Source organism: Rhyacophila brunnea, unplaced genomic scaffold, assembly GCF_057557595.1.
Source record: "Rhyacophila brunnea isolate RB1 unplaced genomic scaffold, BYU_Rbru_1.0 scaffold_16, whole genome shotgun sequence".
In the NCBI taxonomy this organism is placed as follows: Eukaryota; Metazoa; Arthropoda; class Insecta; order Trichoptera; family Rhyacophilidae; genus Rhyacophila; species Rhyacophila brunnea.
The window spans coordinates 3,409,296-3,431,073 of record NW_028232816.1 but is presented as its reverse complement, the minus strand read 5'-3'; the positions used below and the strand labels follow the sequence as shown (position 1 = coordinate 3,431,073).

The 21,778-nt window shown below is 33.6% G+C and overlaps 2 protein-coding genes across 7 annotated transcripts in view; one reads left to right on the top strand and one right to left on the bottom strand.

Moving 5' to 3' along the window:
* Window positions 1-21,176, bottom strand: part of LOC147074218 (uncharacterized) — a 67,200-nt gene extending 46,024 nt beyond the window's left edge. Inside the window, exon 1 of the mRNA XM_085944035.1 lies at window positions 19,402-21,176. Within this exon, the coding sequence (XP_085800161.1) occupies window positions 19,679-20,761 (1,083 nt within the window). The 5' untranslated portion in view covers window positions 20,762-21,176 and the 3' untranslated portion in view covers window positions 19,402-19,678. The remainder of the gene's footprint in view (window positions 1-19,401) is intronic.
* The window catches only part of Dh44-R2 (Diuretic hormone 44 receptor 2), a 515,631-nt gene that overhangs the window by 431,881 nt on the left and 61,972 nt on the right, over window positions 1-21,778 (top strand). For all 6 annotated transcript variants that reach the window (XM_085944033.1, XM_085944029.1, XM_085944030.1 and 3 more), the window contains 2 exons: window positions 736-870; window positions 15,071-15,256. In XM_085944033.1, coding sequence (XP_085800159.1) covers window positions 736-870; window positions 15,071-15,256 — 321 coding nt within the window. The remainder of the gene's footprint in view (window positions 1-735; window positions 871-15,070; window positions 15,257-21,778) is intronic.

The window sequence follows — 21,778 nt, the reverse complement described above, 5'->3', positions numbered from 1 at the left end:
ATTACCGTTCTACTCCGCAGGTGCAGGTCTTACTTGCGCATTAAAATGCAGAACCTTTCAAACTTGTTTGATTCATGCACGCAATCTTGCTAATTGCAGGATAATACATGTTTACCCATACATTTTCTTACTGTCAACAGTAAATCCATGCTTGTGTAAATTACCTTATAGCGCCTGTACACATGCATGGAATTACTATCGGCAATAGTGCTTATTTTAAGCTATCGTGACAATAACTATTTACACGTAAAAGTGCTGACTGTCTTTCCAATCTCGTTCTTTGTTGTCATTTTATAGTATATTTGACAGAATATTGAAAATCGGTTAACCTCAAAATTAATAGCTCGTTTTTTTACCGGCAGATTCGCCATTATCGTTCTACTGCGCAGGTGCAGGTCTTACTTGCGCATTAAAATGCAGAACCTTTCAAACTTGTTTGATTCATGCACGCAATCTTGCCAACTGCAAGATAATACATGTTTACCCATACATTTTCTTACTGTGAACAGTAAATCCATGCACGTGTAAATGAGGTATAATAGTAAGTTATATTATTAAAAGAAATATTTGCTTTTAATTTTTCAATGTAGCATGTCTTAAAAATGTGACTGGGTGACGCCGATAATACAAACAGACACTAATGATTTCTGTTGTTTGTCGTAACCAAAACTATATTTATATTTATCGTATAATCATACAAATTATGCTTACTGACAAATCTATGTTTCTATAAAGTTAACAGGTATGAGTGTGAATGCTGGAAACTCCGTGTGCTCCTGGATGCAGGACCATCCATGGGACTGGATCTACAAGGCACCAGCGATGGCAGGACTTGCTCTCAACCTGCTCTTTCTGATCCGGATAATGTGGGTAAGTAAAAAAAGTATACGCATTCTGCAGTATTAGATGTTTGGACATTTAAATTAAAATAAAAATTTCTATATCTTGAAAAATCTAAAACTAAACAACATGTCATTTCCTATCCGGTCAACAGCTCTGACCAGATAATGGACGTAGGTAGACTAATGCTGTGATAACATTCTGATGCACGTCGTGTACTGTCACATGCTGTCACAGTAATCTGCTGCTACGAGAAAAAAGTGTCTAGTGTCGTTTTTCTTGATGTTTAAAATGTTATCAGACTGATGCTCTCATCCCGTCACACATATACAAACGTTGTCAGTTAGCAAAATCTGCCAAAATCACCAGAACAACAATGAGGTCACCTCACGCGTCCCGCACTGCATCGACACCCTCGAACGTTTTTTCTCATTTTCTACATGCCTACACATTTTTGACTCGTGTCAAAATCACGTGTTTTTTGTTTTTAGCGGTTGGCACTACGTATTTTCTATTACAATTTTGTCTGCAGGTTGGGTTCTGTTCAAAATATTATCTATGGATGCAATATCGCAAGTAATTTTAACGTACGCAACACGTAGAAACTGTTAAAATTAATGAAATCAGTATGAATAATAATTCAAAATACTAATACGTCATTAGAGTTGGCACTCTTCATCATTGAATTTATAGAGATAGTGATCGTTCAAAATGTTCTACAGAATGACGAAACCGTAGATTATTTTTTTCGCCCTGATTTGACAGTACGCGACGTGCATCATAATGCATTTGAACATATAGTCTCAAACCTCATTCTAAGGTTAGCCAAGTATTTCAATAAAAAAACATTATAACTGAAATGTGCATAAATAAAGCTTTGAATAAAATAATAGGCATAGTTAAAATTTTAAATAAAACTTTAACACGAACGTCATAGGTACCGAAAATTTTAAATAATCCAGATGCCCTTTATCAACCAAATTTAGTTATAATTATTACTTCGATATAATTATTATAATGACGGTAGCCATCTGTTGATGAAAATTTCACAGTTATCAAATGCATTAGAAACAGTAACGTCCCCAAACTTATAATGCCACCCCTCTTTAATAAAATTGTAGCCTCAAATTGAATGCAAAATTGTTGGGTACCAACCGACCTTTTTTTTTTTTAGTCATCGTCTACTGAGGATTAGAGCATTTCCACGAAACATAGTCTCATACAGTTTTTAGGTACGTGAAGGTCCTAGACCCTGACAGGTTTGGAGGTCCCCTGTGGACATTTTTCCTATGCGATGAACCACCATTAGGTATTACAATTCTTACAAGAAGAGCCCATGTTTTACATGCATACGTGAACGTTGGTAGCACACATTGATTGAACACTTTACGCTTAAAACACAACGGTAGGTCACTTTTGAAAATACTATTCAGTCGCCCAAATGCACTTCATGCCGGTTTGATTCTGCGAGCAATCTCGTCATACATAATACAGTCAATTGACATTTGTTGCACAATATAGACATACTTGTTGACTTGATGAGGATTGATTTTGGTTCAGTAAATCAATTTATCAATATTTTTGTCTTTGAGATATGCAATGTATCACGCTGGTATTAGCGAGTAGATATCGCCTTGGTTACTCTGGGCAACTTGAATCAAGTAGGTACATGGAATAAAGTGTAGAGGTTATACCCAACTCTACAACTGACACGTTATTATCTATGCTCATGCTTAGAGCATAGACAATGGCGAGTCGGAAATGACAGTTTTCTAGAGACCTTCAATATAATATGTAGAGGTTACAATGGCACTCACCCCTTTTTCAAATAAGCAAGTTAAAAGAATCAGGATAAACCTTTACAATTAACTATTTATTTTATTCAATGAATAATTCACAAGATTTAAGAATATATCATTCTGATTATTGAACATATATAATTTTGAAAAACACTTTCTGGGAGAATATAATATGATAACCAATAGAAAAAATCTTTTTGAAAAAAAGTAAGCCAACTCGACGGGGAATCGAACCCTGTATCTCCCAGGTTTACGCACTATCCGTGCATTACCACTATGCTACGAGGTGACATACTAATTGCGACAAATTTTAACTATTTGTCAATTTTAATACCTACTCATAGTGCTCTTCCAAGTGAAGCTACTTTGGCAATCGATTATTGTTTCTTAAATCTTGTATATTGGAGAAATTCCACGACGTCGGTTACTAATCGAAGTAATAGTAATAGTTACCTACTTTGATTTAAGAAACAAAAATCGATTGCCAAAGTAGCTTTATTGCATGTAAAAAATCCAAGCTTTCTGAGGTCAGCCAGCCAACGCCGGCGGCTCAGAACTTCATTACAATAAACAACTTCTTTCGTAGTTTATGAATGCCATGCTTGTTTCGGGGATTTTTACGAAGGTTTTTAGATTTCTTATGATCTATGCCTAAATAGAACCTGGCGCGATAAATGTTATAATATATCGAACGAGTAATGCTTATAACGAGCAAATTCAGTCGGTCCCATCTTCCTCGTAATAACCATGTTCGACTGTATATTATTAATCATGAAGCATGCTATGGTCTCGATTTTTTATCATTCTTCTTCTCATTGTGCCATCCCCTAGCGGAGGTCAGCCACCATCAAGGCGATCAAAGCGAAGCTACCCGGAACAGTTCAGTAGAGCTGCACTCATACCAATCACGGAGGTTCTTAACCCACGAAATGCGGCGCCGTCCTCTGCTACGCTTCCCATTGATCTTTCCTACAATGACAATGCCGTATTTTTGTCCTCTCATAATGTGGCCGAGGTACTGTAGTTTCCTGGTTTTGATACTACGTAAAACTTCTCGGTCCTTCCCCATTCGATTGAGAACTTCAACATTTGATACCCGGTCAGTTCAAGGAATTTTGTGGATGCATCTATACAGCCACATCTCGAAAGCTTCAAATCTCCGTGACATTTTTTATCATCACTTTTCGCCAATTTCACCACGATTACAATAGGCTTTCTTATTCAATTAATTATAAATACAATTCATTATTGAGGCTTTCATTAGCACGTAGTAAAGCAGTGACGGAGATCCCCACTTTTGCGAAGTAATTAATATCTTTTTGTACGGGCGAATCTTTGCCCCGTTGAAATTATTCCAAGAAAATAAATTTATAAATTATTGGGTCGTCGCCGCCTTTCCCGGGCTTAACCCATTTCAACGCGATTATTCGTACTTATCCCCTACCCCCAGCCACCCTTTAATATTCATTTATTTCTTATTATTTCCTTGGGAGTCGGTGGTTGGCTTATGATGAGGATATTATATTGTATTTAATATGCAGCCCATAGCTTGCTTTTCTAGCTTTTTAATATCACAGAATGAAAGCTCATCTCAAAAAGCTTTTGTATTTTCATAAGTGACTGAAATTTTACATTATGCTTATGTCCTGAAATATAGATTTGTGGATTCAATAAATTTATCTTGTACATAGTAAGGTGTTATAATGCCGCGTATCCACTATGTTTGCAAACCAGTAGTGTTCCGCGAACCTGTAATAGCTCAAAAGGCGACTGTCTCTCTGCAAGTGTTTCGCAATGTTTATAATGAACGTTATGGTCTGAATTAGTGGCAAGTGCTTGTTTCATATTCATGCGGGTTATTTTGGTATATATTTGAATGTAGTTATGCAGAATGTAGCCAGTCCACAATAATGTCGAGCTGAGATAATGGCACTTTAGAAACAACATGATATTAAAAATGTATGTAAAATGTAAATAGTATTTTATTTCAAGAATATTTTTTTTGCGGATAGGTTATTTTCAGCAGAACGTAGAGAAAACCTTCTCGAAACTGATGTATATCATATCTAATTTTTTAATTTTTTTGTGGACTGGCTACTTTCTGCATAACTATGTCCTTATATAGTCAGCCTTGGACACAGGTAACACATGTTAGTTGTCAACTCATTAATGTGGAACAATTTAACCTTGAACTTGCGCAGATTGCAATATCTTCTAGTGCGCACGAAGTACATTTCTGACTGCTCTTACAATATGAAGCCTATTGCATTGTTTTCTCTCGCTCGGCATCTCTCCAACTACGTTATATAGTCTGTCAAAACTAACTAACTTCACGCTTATGACGTATGTTTATACAGTGACGTCCCTAGACAAAATTCCGCCCAATTTTTTATAAAGTATTTTTCATCATCCTTCCATGACGCCAATATCTAATAATGTGCTGTATGGATACATTACTACCAAAATATATACCACTAAATCTAACACCCACGGTGGCCGCGTGGCTTAAGCGTTGGACTATCACGCTGTGGGTCTCAGGTTCGAATCCTGGGTCTGGCAGGTACACATATTGTTTTTCAATGTGTGTGTGAGTCAGGGTATGGACCTAATAGGTTGAGCAAGTGGCTGACATCCATTTATCGTAAAAAACAAAATCTGTCAATACAATCCTCTACTCTGTGGAGGCCCATAAATGATCCCATGGGGATTATTGGACATGGTCGAAACAAAAATCTAATTTAAATGCCATCTCTACTTCAATAGATAATATTATTGCGAGTCCACGGTTTCAGATACATTTAAATATACACCTGACAACTTCAAAACTCGCGAGTGACTGGCAAAAATATGTTGATAAAATAATTATGTAAGTATGTACCTACCTATAATTCAAATATGATTCGCAAATCTGCACGTGTCATTTCTGGTCATCAAGGACGTGACGTCCAAGGAAAATAGAACTAAACTAGACATCGCAAACCCGACAAAAAATTAAAGTCCGTAAACCTTTTATGTTAATTAATACATTTTGTTTCCAACCAGTGAGCTGAATTTTTTAATGGAAAGATATTTCCGTTATTACTAATATACCTAATAATTCTTCTTGATTTGCCGCCCTTCGAGTAACTGCAGCCCCCAAGCGACGCTCAATCTGCCTACCTGAAAATGTAGTATAATGCCGGGTCCACACTGGCAACATGTCGCGCGACAACCTTGTTAAATTTTACGATAATTATCATACTTATGTATATTAAGTATGTTTGCGAGCCGGTCCTGATATTATGCCGGGTCCACATTGGCAACATGTCGCGCGACAACCTCGTTAAATTTTACGATAAGTATGATAATTATCGTAAAATTAAACAAGGGTGTCGCGAGACATGTTGCCAGTGTGGACCCGGCATAAGATGTAAATATTATTTACCTACTTTAACGTTTAAATCAAAGTAGTTTACTAATCAAAATCGCTGAAGCAAATTTCAACTTGTCATAAAAATTGCCGGTTTCTATATAAATAACAAGAATATTATATTAGACGTTTCAATATTTATTATTCTATGAAACTTAGTGGCACGACCGAACTTAATATTCCAAACTACTGCGCGTTTCTATATTTTAATGAAGCCGTGTTGGAAAAATTGCGAGAGTGACTTGTAGCTAACTTAATCAATATTATAAAGGGCTTTTTTAGCTTCACTTCCATACATGTATAAGCTACATCTATATAATAAAACGTTTTTCTAACGTCTTTGATGCAATCCTGGTGTTTGTAAAAATTCTACACAATTAACAATGTAAATAATGGTTCATGTTATGGAGTGTACAATGTAATATTGTAACGTATTGCGAAATTTCACTTGAATGAAATAAAATCATATTATGACTGTATTAATATTTAAAAATTAAATTAATGACACTAGACTTTTTACATTGACGTATTACATACTAGTTGCGAAGGAAAGATTGGAGGTAGGTTGTTGAGATCCGCCATAAATAGTGCACACTAAGCTGTGTCAGCCAAACATTGTTTTCATTTAAATGACACTGCAATTTACAGACGGTGTTGGTTATTTTTTTTAAATTCAATTAAACCCTGCAAAACCAAGCCATAATAAATAATAGTCAAAAAATACTAGTCTATCTATAAAATGGGTATCTAAATTAAATCATAGATAACTATTTTATAGATAAAATATTATGTTTAATAAGTATGTATGGAAGTAACTAATAAGTATAAATGAAAAAGTGAGCACAATTTTGTCGTATCGCCACAAATTATACCAAATTTTATTGATTTTTAAAAACCAACCGACACCATCTGTAAATTATTGTAGTCTTAGTTCAATAAAAACAAACACGTATGACTACAAAGTATAGTGTGCATTATTTATGGCGAATATTAGCAGCCTACCTCCACCCGTCGCTACCGTTACATACAACACATCGTTAGAATATTTTCAACGCCTAACATTACTTGGCGATTAATATCAAGTATACCTACTCTCTGCAAGATAAGCTGCTTTTCTCGACACCTACCTACTTCTGTTGAGTTATTTTGAGTATTCAATTCTCAGAGAGAGTATTCCCCGTTCCATCCTTTTGACAGTTTCGCGTCTAAGGGCTTGAAATGTGCGTACGTTAGACTAGAGTGCTTCCCAACGTTCTTCGCGTCATTGTATACTATTCAGATAATAATATTTTAAAATTTTAATGTTAGACGATACGTATATTATAGACATCGACGTCGTAACTACTAACTGTGAAAAATAATAGCAACGACAGAACAAATAATTACAAGATAAAAAGAACTTTTTATATAGAACGTTTTTAAATTTTCTGTTAAATCATATAAACTTGACTTGACAAGCTTAAACGATCAAAAAAAATTGTACTTGATAGAAATACTGAATAATGGAATGTCATTTCATATTGATTTCCATAGTAACGCACGTATGTATAAATAATTTAGTTACTAGGACCCCCTAGCAACCAATAATAGTATCGAAATAACTTTTCATACAAAACAGAATTAACTGAAAATAAATTAAATTCTACTTAAAGATGGCTAAAAGTATTAAAAAAATGCATTGGCATCGTGTTCTGATATATTTTAAAAGTTTCAAATGTCTTGCTAGTCGGGAAGATAGTTAAAAATCGATTGCAAGATTTGTACCTGACAAATAAGAATACGAGCTAAGAAAAACGTTGTAAAAAGTTAATGAATAGGTACCTACTCCATTTTTTTATAATTTACATATTGTGTTTATTGTGTTACAATTAATGTTTTAATTAATAAATAATACATATCGAAAAACATTACTAAGATAAATATTTTTTTTCAAATCTTATAATGACATTATATTGTCATAGTCATGTTTATTAATATTTCTTCAATTATATTGAAACGTTTTCTTGACTAATTAGCAGTTTTAATGTTTTTTTTTAAATATTTATTTAAAAAAAAACATCGATTTTTATCAAAAATAAAAATGTTTGTAACTTGAAATCATTTTTGTTTGCTTATATCAAATAGAGCTTTTATCTTTGACCATAATAATATTAGATAAAATTATTATATCATATTAAAATTAGTATGAATATGGAAATTTAGGTTTGAGTAAAATGCTGTAATTATTAATAATTCTTGTTAACATTTTGTAGTAGGAGTGGAAAAGGATCCCCAAAAGAGTAATAATTATTACCAATTGAGTAAATTTATTAGAGTTTTTTCTTTAAAAAAAATCATGAAGGGTGTCGTAGAACAACTCATTATTATTTATGGTACTAAAGCCCTCGTCGGGTCTTGACCTCCTAAAACTTAAATCTCGTACGCGCAGTCCAACCACCTCATTTTCGGCGTTCCTGATCTTCTATTATCCTCGGGGGTTGCGCACATAGCTTGCTGGTATCTCCTTCAGCATTATGCACGTGATAATTAGAAAAATATAATAATAAGTTTGAATAATTTGTTTTTATACTTTGAGTAATTTCTCAGAATAAATAATATGATTATCTGAGTCATTACTTAATCACATCAAAAAATCGTGCTTAAAAATATATAAACTTAATTAATAATAATAATTATTAAAGATCTACTATCAGTTTTCAACAACAACAGACAACGAACGTTTTTACTCACCTATGGGGTTATTCTATTCGGTCCCCAGTATGAATATACTACTTACTTCATACTTTGCAAAAAGAGATTTGTACCGCAGCAACGGGATGGGACTGAGTGACCCCGATCAGCGAAAAATAGACACCATAGTTTTCTCAATTTGTATATAGGTGTCACCGTGAAATGGGGCGTATTTAATTTAATAAGTCATTTTAATACCGCGTAATCATTATTATGTTGTAACATAAATTACAATTACTTTTTTATTTATTTGTATAATAATAATAAATATATCTCTAAAATTGCGACAGGTTTAGATAGATGAAACAAATTAAATAATTTTTTAATCATTTAATTAAGTATGTATATTATGATAAAAATATCGGACGTTTTTTACGCATTTTCTATATGATAATGATGTGGGGATGGTCCTTGTGAACCCTTAAGGTAGAGCTGTCCCTGAGTATACATCATGTATAGCTAAATAATCCTCAGCGTTGACTTCGTAGCTAAATAAAAAAATCAGACTTTATTATCTAAAAGTCGCTAAACTGTTTTTATTTTTTTTATTCCATTCCGCTGCTTAATAAAATCCACTTCGACCACTGCCTTCACGTTTGCGAATCCTCTTGTATCTTTTATCATATCGCTTGACACCCGCATCCATCAATCAGGTGAGCTTAATCCAGGGTTCGCGGGAATTCATTATCGCCGGATTTTCAAAGAACAAAAAATTTAATCTAAATCGGTGACAGTAAATCCGTCAAACCTTTTCGTATACTATACATTTAAACATGTATTTACTTCCGCAAGGCTTTACTAATCCTGTTTATACATCTTCTTTTATATTTAACATGTCCACAAGTAGATTTAACGTTCGTTACTGTTCATTAATTTGTAAATTATGTTACGATAAATACAATTTAATGTAGCTTACTAAAAAACTAAGTTTTAAATAAGCATATTTTAAAAGCTGTTAAGATTCGACATAAATCGTGCACACTAAACTTTGTCCGTCATACGTATTTGTTTTCATTGAACTAAGAATACAATTATTTGCAGATGGTGTTTGCAGATGGTGCTGGTTAGTTTTTAAAATTCGATTAAACCCTGCCTAAACCAAAGCATAATAGTTTAGGTATGCTATGGGTGATCTGACGAAAATACTGCACACTTTTTTCAGTCATACTTATTTTTGTTTTCGTTGAATTACAGATAGTGTTGGTTATTTTTTTTAAATTCCTTGAGCCCTGACCATACCATAATCTATAAAAAATATTCTTCCTCTATAAAATATCTAAAATTATGCATTCTTTAATGGCATACTTTTAGATATGTTGTATTATAAACTAATGTTTGACTATTGTCTACTATGGCTTGGATTAGATTAGGTTTAATTGAATTTTTAAAAAAAACCAACAAACTTAACACTAACTACACATTGTAGTCTTAGTTCAATAAAACACATACGTTTGACTGACAAAGTTTAGGGTGCACTATTTATGTCGGATCTTAATAGCTTGACACCCTTCGTCACTGTAAAATGTTTATTGTTGTAAAAGACAAAACTGTTTTTATATTATCAAAAGGAACAAGTGAAAAAGTGACTCATTTGTTTCAAAAAAAATTAAATGCAGTAGACTGCACTACCGTCAAGCTTTCGTTATTATTATTTTTATTTTCGCCAATTGATATCACTACTGTCAAAAGACCACAAAAGAAACAAATAGATAAGGAAGCGAACCAGATTATGCGATGTGATAACGTCGCTAAAGCCGCGTTGACACGGTCCAAGTATGATCCAAGTACACTTAGACCGAGTACCATCCAAGTGACAGCTTCATACTAATTATTCTTAGATAGTCTATTCTAAGCTAACTTCGATGAGTAGGACGCGGTCCAAGTAGCTTGGATAGGAATAATTAGTATGAAGATGTCTCATACGAGTGCACTTGGATGGCACTCGCTCCAAGTGTACTTGGATCATACTTGGACCGTGTCAACGCGCTTTAAGCAGATAAAATGGCAATGAGCAAAACATGTATTTCGACGAGTGGACAAGATAATTGCCGTTATACAGTGGTATTCAAGGGGCACTTAAATGACCACAGGGACGCTCTAAAACCAGACCGATAAACAAACTCGTAAATTTGGAAGATGTACGTGGTAGCGAATAATGTTGAAACAATTGATATTCAAAATTCTAATAGATTCAAGCTCTGTAATATTCCATTTAAATCGTTTTTTGCGACCCGGGTTTCGCCTTTCGGCATCTTCAGGCGTCGTGTACACTCACCAACGGTAAACACACACTGGCAACGAACACTCTTAACAGTCTTAACTCTAGCTTATATGGTAAATCAATACAATAAAGTAGGTAGGTAAAAACTACATTACCTACCAATCTAGTCAGACGTCACAAAAAATACAATAAACAAATAATTATGAATAGTTGAAGTGTCAGTAAAAAACCTGATTAGTAAAAACCTTATCTTATTAAAAACAATACACTCGATAGCATATTAGTATAATAAATCGTCAAAACCTAACAATAGATCATTATTCTTTATAAACAATAAAAATACTACACTCAAGAGGTCAATTCTAAGAAAAATAATTAATGGAGTTAACTAATGAGATATTAGTCTTTAATAATACTCTTACATGGTACCTACTTTTATAATATTATTAAAAAAAAATACATATATACTCGCTTAATATAATATATATAACTCACCTAATATAATATATATATATATATTATATACATATATATTATACACCTATACATACCTTAATCTTCATCCATGCATTCTCATATATACATATATAAATAATGTGTCAATAACATTGACCATAATAATTATAGTCTCATACGTAAAACATCATAATAGGATATAACAAAGGGCTACTAGGAAAGCTAAGTTGATCATTCAAGATAGGTAAGATCTGCAACTGTGCTCTATTCATTTCTAATAGTTCTTGGTAGAATAATTTTTAATCACCCGTTTGACTGTGAAGTAGTTTTGCACCTTTTTCGATGATGCTTCACACGTAGAGCCTCGTGAGTTTATTTGAAACGGTCTATTTTTGTGTTGCCCCCAAAAGAACTTCACTTTGATTTAAATCTACTTGTTATTACTTTTAACAAAGATATCTTTGTATGACAGTAATAACGATTTAACCCCTCTGAACTGTGAGTGAATTTATCCGGTGGTGGTGTCGTTATTTGAGGCGAAACGTGAATTAATTTTATCCCTTTATCACCGCTCGAGTTCTGGGCGAAGGTGGTTTGGGGGTCAGAAGCCACCCCTGGGAATATAATATTATTATATCATAAAACCCAAAAGAAAAATCCAGAGCCCTTCCGCTGATTGTTGGCACGGCAAACAGTAAGCCGTGATTAAAAACGGGTCGCGACGACAAATAAAAATGAACGTGAAAATATTTGCCAAATAAACACGCGGATATTGTGTCAGAGAATTCTTGATTATAACATTGTATTTTTAAACAATGATAATATAACCGAAGAGTAAAGAGCAACAAATTAACTTTTGGTAATAATATAATACTTGGTGGAAATTCTACGCTTCAGTGTGTCTAAATTGATAGCCCCATATAAAAATTAATAACTCGAATGGAATCAAGCAAGACTATTCCACGTATGTGTTGACGTATCTTAGCCCTTATATTATATATTATGCTGACATACTATAGTTTAAAATTCAGAAGAGATCTATATTTGGCTGCGTAGCTCTTCAGACTTATACGCGGTGTAAATAAGAACTTTGCCATTATTGATAATGTTAACCTGTATGTCCCTAATAAATTATCTTAGAAATCGGTGACCTCAGTTGTTTGTTTTCCCAAGGTGCAGAACTAACCTACCATTGGTAATGTCAATTGAACGGACCATAATTATGTTTGTGAAGATGAGTTTAGGTCGATGATGTTTTATAAATTCTCAAAAAATACAGTTTACTTAGCTCATTGGACGTACTTCCATGCATATTAAATCTTTTACTAATATTGCTTACATTTCTTTTATTTGTTTTTACCATATCATGTTGTATATTATCATGAATTTGTAATCTGTAAAGTTTACTTCAAATAAATAAATTTAAATTGAATTGGTACAGCTTGTTTAATTATTGGTAAAGTAAGTTGGCTGGAATCTGATTAATGCAGGTCACACTTGGTACCCAAAAATATTTTTTGTAGTAGGTACGTTTTTGAGGGTTCTAAATTACTAACTTTTTTAGTTCATGATACTTTCGATCTGAAGTAAGGTATTTTTTTTAAATTTGACATTCTAATAATATTATTTTCAATGGCAATTCTTAGCTAATATTTTTAATTAGCCTTCAAGAAATAGATAACAACACCGATATACTATAAACATTGACAATGTTCTGTAAAATATATAAATCTTTATAATCCTAATTAAAATTTTGACGCAGAGAATATGTAACGGTTATATTATCAGCTTATAATTTACATACATTATTATCTTATTTTAAAAATACACAAACCTTTTAACTAATACAACATCGGCGTGTATTTAAAAAGAGTTTTTCTTTCTACTGTTTAATGTTTTGTTATTCAAGATTAAATGTTATAATATTACATTTTTCATTTGAAATAAAATTACGTAGAAAAAAAACCTTCGAAATATAATATATTCACAAAATTCTAGAAAAAATTCTGAATCTAGTGGGATCGAAGGGCTCGAAATGACCGGAGCGCCGTTTTGGTTTGTGAAATCGGCAAAATCCCGTCTCGTGTAAAAAAAAATTTAACCGTCTGAGGTAGATAGACCATTTTTACAATAAAAAAATCTAACACACTTATTTTTAAAACATACAACCTGAAGTACCCGGCTTCCCACAGGGTCGCTTCTTGGATACATTTATCTTACTTATGTAGTAAAAAATTCAAAATTGGATGAGACAAACAAACAACAAACTTTGTATTTTATATAATACTAATTTAGAAACCTTTGCAGGTGTGCGCACAACAACTGACAAAAGTTTTATCGCAATCGGGTGAATGGTATAGAAACGCATAGGAATAGAAGAAGATGATGATTTTCTAATTCAGAAATCTTTGCGGGCGTGCGCACGACAACTCACCACAGTTTCATTGCAATCAGATGAATGGTATAGGAACGCATACAAATAGAAGAAGGAGAAGATTGTTGTACTAATTCAGAAATCTTCGAGAGCGTGCGCACAACAACTCACCAAAGTTTAATCGCAATCTGATGAACGGTATGGTAGCGCATGAAATACGAACAAACAAACAAATATTGATTTCCATATATATGATTCATAATAAACTATTTCTTTTATGTATTGAATGTACGTAATTTGTAAACGTATCATGCATATACATACTAGGAAAAATCATTTTGTAGAAAAAAACATGACAGCCGATGGGACTTGAAACTTGATCCGCTAGATTCAAGCCAGTATGTTTTTCCATTATTTAAGCTACGGGCATCTTATTGAACTACGATGATTTTAACAAGCAGTTGTCACATAATATTTAAAATTAGATAACTATGTCAATATTTTCGGAAAATAATCGAGCGCTCCGGTTTGTAAAATTTTCTATTTCGAGCACTTATATTATTATCTTTCTGTAATAATAAAATTGACAGTGAATTTTAGCAGCCACAGAATTATAAGCCAAAGTGCCTTGTAGATTTAAACTAATATAAGTAAACATGCAAACCATATCTAGAATAATAAAAATAGTTTGATTAAAATATAATATGCCTTATATTTAGAACTAAAAAAATACCAGGTAACAGTGCCACCTGTCAACATTTTTGAACGTGGCTTAGTTCTGGCATCAGAAAATATTTTGATTCAAATTACATTTAGACGTTATTACCGTAGACCGACGGATCGTCCAACTTGGTCGCCACAAAGGCCAATTTCATTGCATTTAGAAAAATTGCGGCGTCATACTGCCAACGTGAAGATCTTTTCACTTAGAATGTTCGGCAGTTTTGTATTAGCTTTGATTTGTTACTTACTACAATTTTTAATATTGCCTCTACGTGCTCATCTCTTCCATGGGTCCCTTAACTTGAAGTCCTGTAAATTTAGTCAAAGCACATTTGAGTGCATGGCGACCTTAGTACTTGGGTAACTGCTCCTGAGATATTCCCAGTCTTAAAAAATGATGCTTCACATCCAAAAACATAGGGTCCCGTGCTACGTCCGATTAAAACCGGGTGTGGTTTGGTGGGGCCATTAACTTCAATGTAGAACCTCTGTGAACACAACATTTATTTTCTTTTCAGGTTCTCATCACGAAATTGCGTTCAGCCAACACGTTGGAGACTCAACAGTATAGAAAGGCCACGAAAGCTCTCCTGGTTCTCATACCGCTGCTCGGAATAACCTACTTGCTCGTGCTTTATGGACCTACGACTGGATATTCGGGGGAACTTTTTCAATATGCCAGAGCCATTCTGCTGTCCACACAAGTAAGTCAGACTCTATTGCTAAACTTGTTAAATGAAATGTATGTGAAAATTTATCTATATGGCTATATTATAATATATTGCAGTATATTTCTTGTACAATGTGATATTTTACCACGTTTTTCTTAGCTCGTATTCTTGTTTGTCCTGTGGTTATTTATCCAGTACAAATCTTGCAATCAGTTTTTAACTAACTTCCCGACTAGCTAGACATTTGAAACTTTTAGAATATATCAGAACACGGTGCCAATGCATTCTTTTAATACTTTTAGCCATCTTTAAGTAGAATTGAATTAATTTTCAGTTAATTCTGTTTTGTATAAAAAGTTTTTTCGGAAGAAATCCGTAATCCAATCCACAATTATTGGTTGCTAAGGGGGTAGTCCTAGCAACTAAATTATTAATATAAACGTGAGTTACAATGGAAATCAAAAGACATTTCAGTATTCTATATTTGTTTGTTGCAAAATAGCAAAAAAATGATTTGTTGACAATTGCCTTATTTGTCTTAAATTATTAATACATATAATTGTCAAGTGTATATGATTCAACAGAAAATTTAACGTGTCATACAAAAACTTCTTTTTATCTTGTAATTAAAGTTACATTATTTACAGAGTTTTAATTAGTCAAAATGTTGTTTGTCACTATATTCCCAAACCCTGCACTATAATAATATAAAATAAACAATCACGATTTTGACATAATATTACAAGAAAACCGAAAATAAGAATATTACAAAGAACGATCTTCGATCCATAAATGGGTTAGATACATGTAACTAGTGATAGTAGACTAACTAACTAGTTATAGTAGACTAACTAACTAGTGATAGTAGATAGTGGACGTATAGGACATATACATTTCGCCATAGCACAGTTAACCGTGACTAGGGAATCCAATCCCTAGCCAAATTTTTGATCCCAGGATTCCTGGATTGGCATTTTTCGATAGTTAATATTAAATTTTTATATACATATCCAAAAAAAAAAATTGATAAAATCGGTCAAAAATAAATCTAGTACTTATAATTTAATTTATAATAGTAACTATATTTAAAATAGTAAAGTACCTAAATCATGATTTATGGCCTTTCCGCTTCTTAAATCTAATTAATCAGCCAAATATGAAACTGTCGTAAAACGTACTATGAGATCATGGTTGAATCACTTTGTTAAAAGTGAGAAGCATTGTTTTTTTCCAATTTTTCTCATTTTTATTAATTTATGTGAAAAAATAAAATGAATTGGCAACACATGGATAATAAATCAAACTTCATTTAAACCCAGTTTATTTCTAATGTAGCAATATTATGTTATTAAAAGTATTATTTTCTGTTATATTTTCGTTTTTATTTTATTTTCCATAAACAATTGATAAAAATCAATCCCGAAAGTTTCTGGATTATGTGTACCAATCCCGGGATTCATAGATATCGAAAATAGTTCGGGATCCCGGGATTGGAATCCCTAACCGTGACCTATATTACTAGAAAAATATGGCTATATAGCATTGAGATAAGAAATACTCGTTTTTTTGTGGAGCATTGCAGATAGAAACGTTTTATTTTATTGTATTTAATAAGAACACTAATTTGATTTTGTTTGGTATCAAATATCGACTTAATACATATGAGCACCAACCAGAATTGTATATAAATTGTACGACATACTTGTTTTTTCTAATTTACGCACCTATTTATTTTTCCAATCTTTCCTTTGTCACTGGAATACAAAGATTGTTACGTCAATTGTGTTTTAGATATAAATTTGATCGGAATACTATACAGCCATCGACTGGTGAACTGTATATGTACAAATTTCCGGACACGCCATAAATTATATATGTTACAATCATGAGCTTGTTTCAAGTCACTGCTGAATAAAACTCCATTAATGTCCCGTCCAAACTTCTCGGTCCATTGTACTTCGCTGCCACGTAACTTTGCCAAAACCTTAATATGTCTCTATTCAGCATCTAATATCCCTAGAATACCACTGAATTATCGCATTTTGTTTGCTTCTTTGTCCATTAGATTATAGTACGTTAATTTTTTTTATCCATATTCTATCTTTACGCGTGGTGTCTAATATGCACCACTACAACATTCCACATTGTGTAACTTTTAAGTTCTGGATTTCTCTATCACTAATAAACCGATGGCCGTGCGGCTTAAGCATCGGCCTATAGTGTCGTGGGTCCCAGGCTCAAATCCTGGGTCTGACAAGTACGCATATTGTTTTTCAATTTGTGTGTCAGTCAGAGTATGGACCTAATAGGTTGAGCAAGTGGCTGACAACCATTTCTCGTAAAAACAAAACCAGCTAATACAAACCTTTACTCTGTGGAGGCCCATATGATCTTACAACTAGATTAGGATCGGACATAGTCTTTTAATTTTCAATTCAATTCCAATTTACTTGTTTTTAACATATTGTGGACATTACAAATTATCAGTTTAAGACGTTCACAACATGGCATTTAGAAACAAAGAAATATAAAACAGTATTACATAAAAAAGGGATAGATCAGTATAATAGAGATAGATTGTAAGTTATTAAACAGTAGAAATGTGTAAATACAAAAAATATAAATTAGATAGGTACAAGGAAGTACACCGGATGAGTTAAGCAGACCATATTTTAATAATTTATAAAACAACGTCCACCTATACTCATCCTCACGTAGGTGGAATATATCAATACCCGAAGCAATTGAACATAGTTATCGTCCTCCCAATTGGCATTACCAGTAGCAGGTTGGTTCTGCACCTTGGGAGAATAAACAAGTTAGTGATGTTCTCTATTTCTAAGATAGTTATCAAGGACACAGGTCAACATTGCCCAGAATGACAGAGTTCTCATTTATACTTCGTATAAGTCGAAAAAAATACGTAGCTAAATAAAGATTTCTTCTAAATTGCAGACTGCAGTGTGTTTGATTTTGAGAGATACAAGAATCATTTTAAACTACCGAAACTATCACAGAAACGTGTTCTTTATTGTCTATTTTAAATTTACTTGTTGATTTCGCAAGCGATTCTTGTCACTTAAATAAACAAAAATAAACTCTAAAGATGGAGAGGTTTTTTTCGATTTCTAGTTTACCGCACAGTTTTCTCTCAAGACGGGCAAAAGAAGGGTGACGTATCTCTTTCTCTCTCTGCGATCCTTTTGCTGTAATAGGACGCCTGCAAATCGAACTTTGTAATTGGCTTGTGACTTTTTTCTTATTTATCTTCTAACCCCCCACACCACCCCTTCCGGCCCAGCAGCTTTGCGGAGAGAAAAAAAAACTAAAAAAGGATTGCTGCCACTTCTCGAGATTCCTTTCATGAATATTTTATTAGACTCTTTGATTTCATCGGATTAAGCAAGACCAATTTATTATGCTAAAAAAACATTTTTAATTACATTAAATGCTAATGGATTTAAGTTTTGTACTATACCGGTCTATGGCTCAGTCGATAATAGTGTAAATGATTATATTGTTATATTAATACTATCGACTGAAAGTACTTGATGGAATTTGAATTTATATTCTAATGGATTCAAGCTCTGTACTATTCCATTTAGGTCGTTTTTTGCGACCCGGGTTTCGCCTTTCAGCATCTTCAGGCGCTGTGTATACTCACCAAAAGCAAACATACACTGACAACGAAAACTTATTTATAGAATAAATCAATACAATAGAGTAGGTAAAAACTCCATTTCCTACCTATCAAATCAAGGGTCACAATGAAAATATAACAAATAAAGTAAAAGTAAAAAAAACCCTATCTTATTAATAATAATACACCCGATAAACATATTATAATAAATCGTGAAAACCTAATAATAGATCATTAATACATACTTATAAACAATAAAAATACTACACTCAATAGGTGTAAAATCATCCATTCTAGATTGGAAATTAATTGAGTTAACTAATGAGATATTATAATATATATGATAGCAGTCTTTACAAGTTATTAGTTAATATTAAACAATTAATATTCAATAATAATCTTACATGGTACCTACTTTTTATTTTTATAATATAACAAATCCGCAAATAAGCTCACCTAATGTATATATTTATATACACACGTATACATACCTAAATCCACACCCATACATTCTCATACATATATTATATAAATGTACTAGCTGACCCGGCAAACGTTGTTCTGCCATATAAATTATTTCTAGTGAATATTTTGGTTGTTAAATAAAAAATAACGAATGTATCGTAAGTGTGTGGGGATGGGATATATGACAGAAAGAGGAATAGAGTGCTGTAGACGATGACCGCCGATAAAAACAAAAAAACATCAACCATTCATTTTCTCAAATCAAAATGAGTAATGATGTTCATAATGAATGAATTACCTATGACAGGATCTCGTTGTTTAATGTTTATGCAATATCCGTCTTGTCCCTTCTAGAAAATTAGCGGATATTGGAGAGCTTCGTATGAACGGTGTGTGTCAGCGATGAACTCCAGATTATTGTTTCTTCTTCGAATCACAATTTCTCGCGTCGATGTGCGGTCGCCAACCATGATTCTAGCAATGTCGTCAACAACAGGCGCATTGAATCGACGCACGTGCTCTCCAGCTGGTGTTTTATCAGGATTGATGACAATAGCGTGATTATCACTTTGCAATTCGTGCATGTGTGCTTTGAAGAATTTCAATAATTCATTGTGCTCATTCAACAGGGCGTCCAGTTCGCCGACGATGCGCCTGACATTAGGCGAATTGAGGCTATTGTAGCCGCAACGTGCATCCACATGATTGATGTCCTCACCGCCCATGAAGAAAATTTGTAAAAATTTATGTGGTTCGTTTGGCATTGGCAGCAATGAGCCTACTTTGTGGTATACTTGGCCTTTGATTTTGAACGTAGAATGAAATTGTTGACCATTTGCCGCAGTATTGTGAACTATTTCTGTTGCTCCGAACGAAGTCTTTTGGAAGCATGAATTGAATGTGCGAATGGACTTCAGGAACAGGTTTGAATCTGGAACCGTACCGATGAGCAAGCCGTTTAATGGTTCTGGTGGTATCTCAATTTCTGGTAATTGCACTTTTCCTGATGCGCAATACATCCCGGCTGACTCGTGTTTGAATTTGAGCGCATGACAATAGGGACATTCTTTGTCCATAGCACCAATCAGCACTTTCGGATGAGCGGAATATTCAATATCTGGCTCGTATTCTAATGCGAGACGAAGGAACGAAGCGGATGTAAATGTTCGATGTACTTGTTGGCGTTGTCGGTCATTTACTCTGCGTGTGTTAGCTACGAACCGGCGCGCTTGGCTCCGTTCCAATTGTCGTTGTTGATTTCGTTCAGCTCGTGCCTCTTGTAATTGGGATGCACGCAATTGCGACATGCTTACACGCACGTTTTTGTTATCTTGTTGGATTTGTTCGTCTGTTCTTTCTGCTCTACTATTTTGCATGTTTGTTGCTTTATTCGTTCGATGGCCCAAATGGCCCCCCTTGCGTCTTGATGGCATTGTGCACTGTAATACACTCACATAAAAATAGATAAATTAAAATAAATCGTACAAAATTTTGCACGCACTGCGTTGTGATATGCCGAATGAAATGTCAAAATGACGCGACGCTTCTCTTGAATTCTTCTCGGACGTAGCGCCATCTGTCATTCAACAACATAAATAATTTTGTTCTGTTTGAAATACGAACGACGGTTAAATTTGTTCATACAAAAATAATAAAATCGCGATTAAAAAAATGGAAGGCTGGGGGGGTAGGAGGGTGAAAATTTGGGGTTATTGGTATTTTTTGATGCAAAATAATAAAAAAAAAATACAAAAAGAAATTTTCAAAAAAATTAAAGAAAAAATTTTCTGGATAGAGATATCCTAATCACCTAGCGGTATGAAATATACTTGTTGACCTATTCTCATACCTAAAAAATATACATTAAAAAAATCATAAAAATCGGTCGAGCCATTTCGGAGGAGTTCGACCACAAACATCGTGACACGAGATTTTTATACACATAGAGATATCAATACAATTGACCATAGACTTGCATGCAAACCATCATATACCTAGATAAGATATAGCAATTGGCTACTAGGAAAGCTAAGTTGATCATTCAAAATAGGTAGGCCCTGAAACTGTGCTATATTTATTTTTAATTTCTTGATAGAATAATTTATAATCACCCGTATGACTGACGACTCAAATCCATTAGAATTTAAATTTAAATTTCATCAAGTATCTTCTTTCGATAATATTTTTTTAACCATGTCCGATCTTAATAGGTTTATATGGGCCTCCACAGAGTAGAGGTTTGTATTAACAGATTTTGTTTTTTACGAGAAATGGATGTCAGCCACTTGCTCAACCTATTAGGTCCATACCCTGACTCACACACAAATTGAAAAACAATATATTGTGTACTTGCCAGACCAAGGATTCGAACCTGGGACCCACGGCGTGATAGTCCAACGCTTATGCCGCGCGACCACCGTGGGCGTAAATATTACATAACAACGCATAAA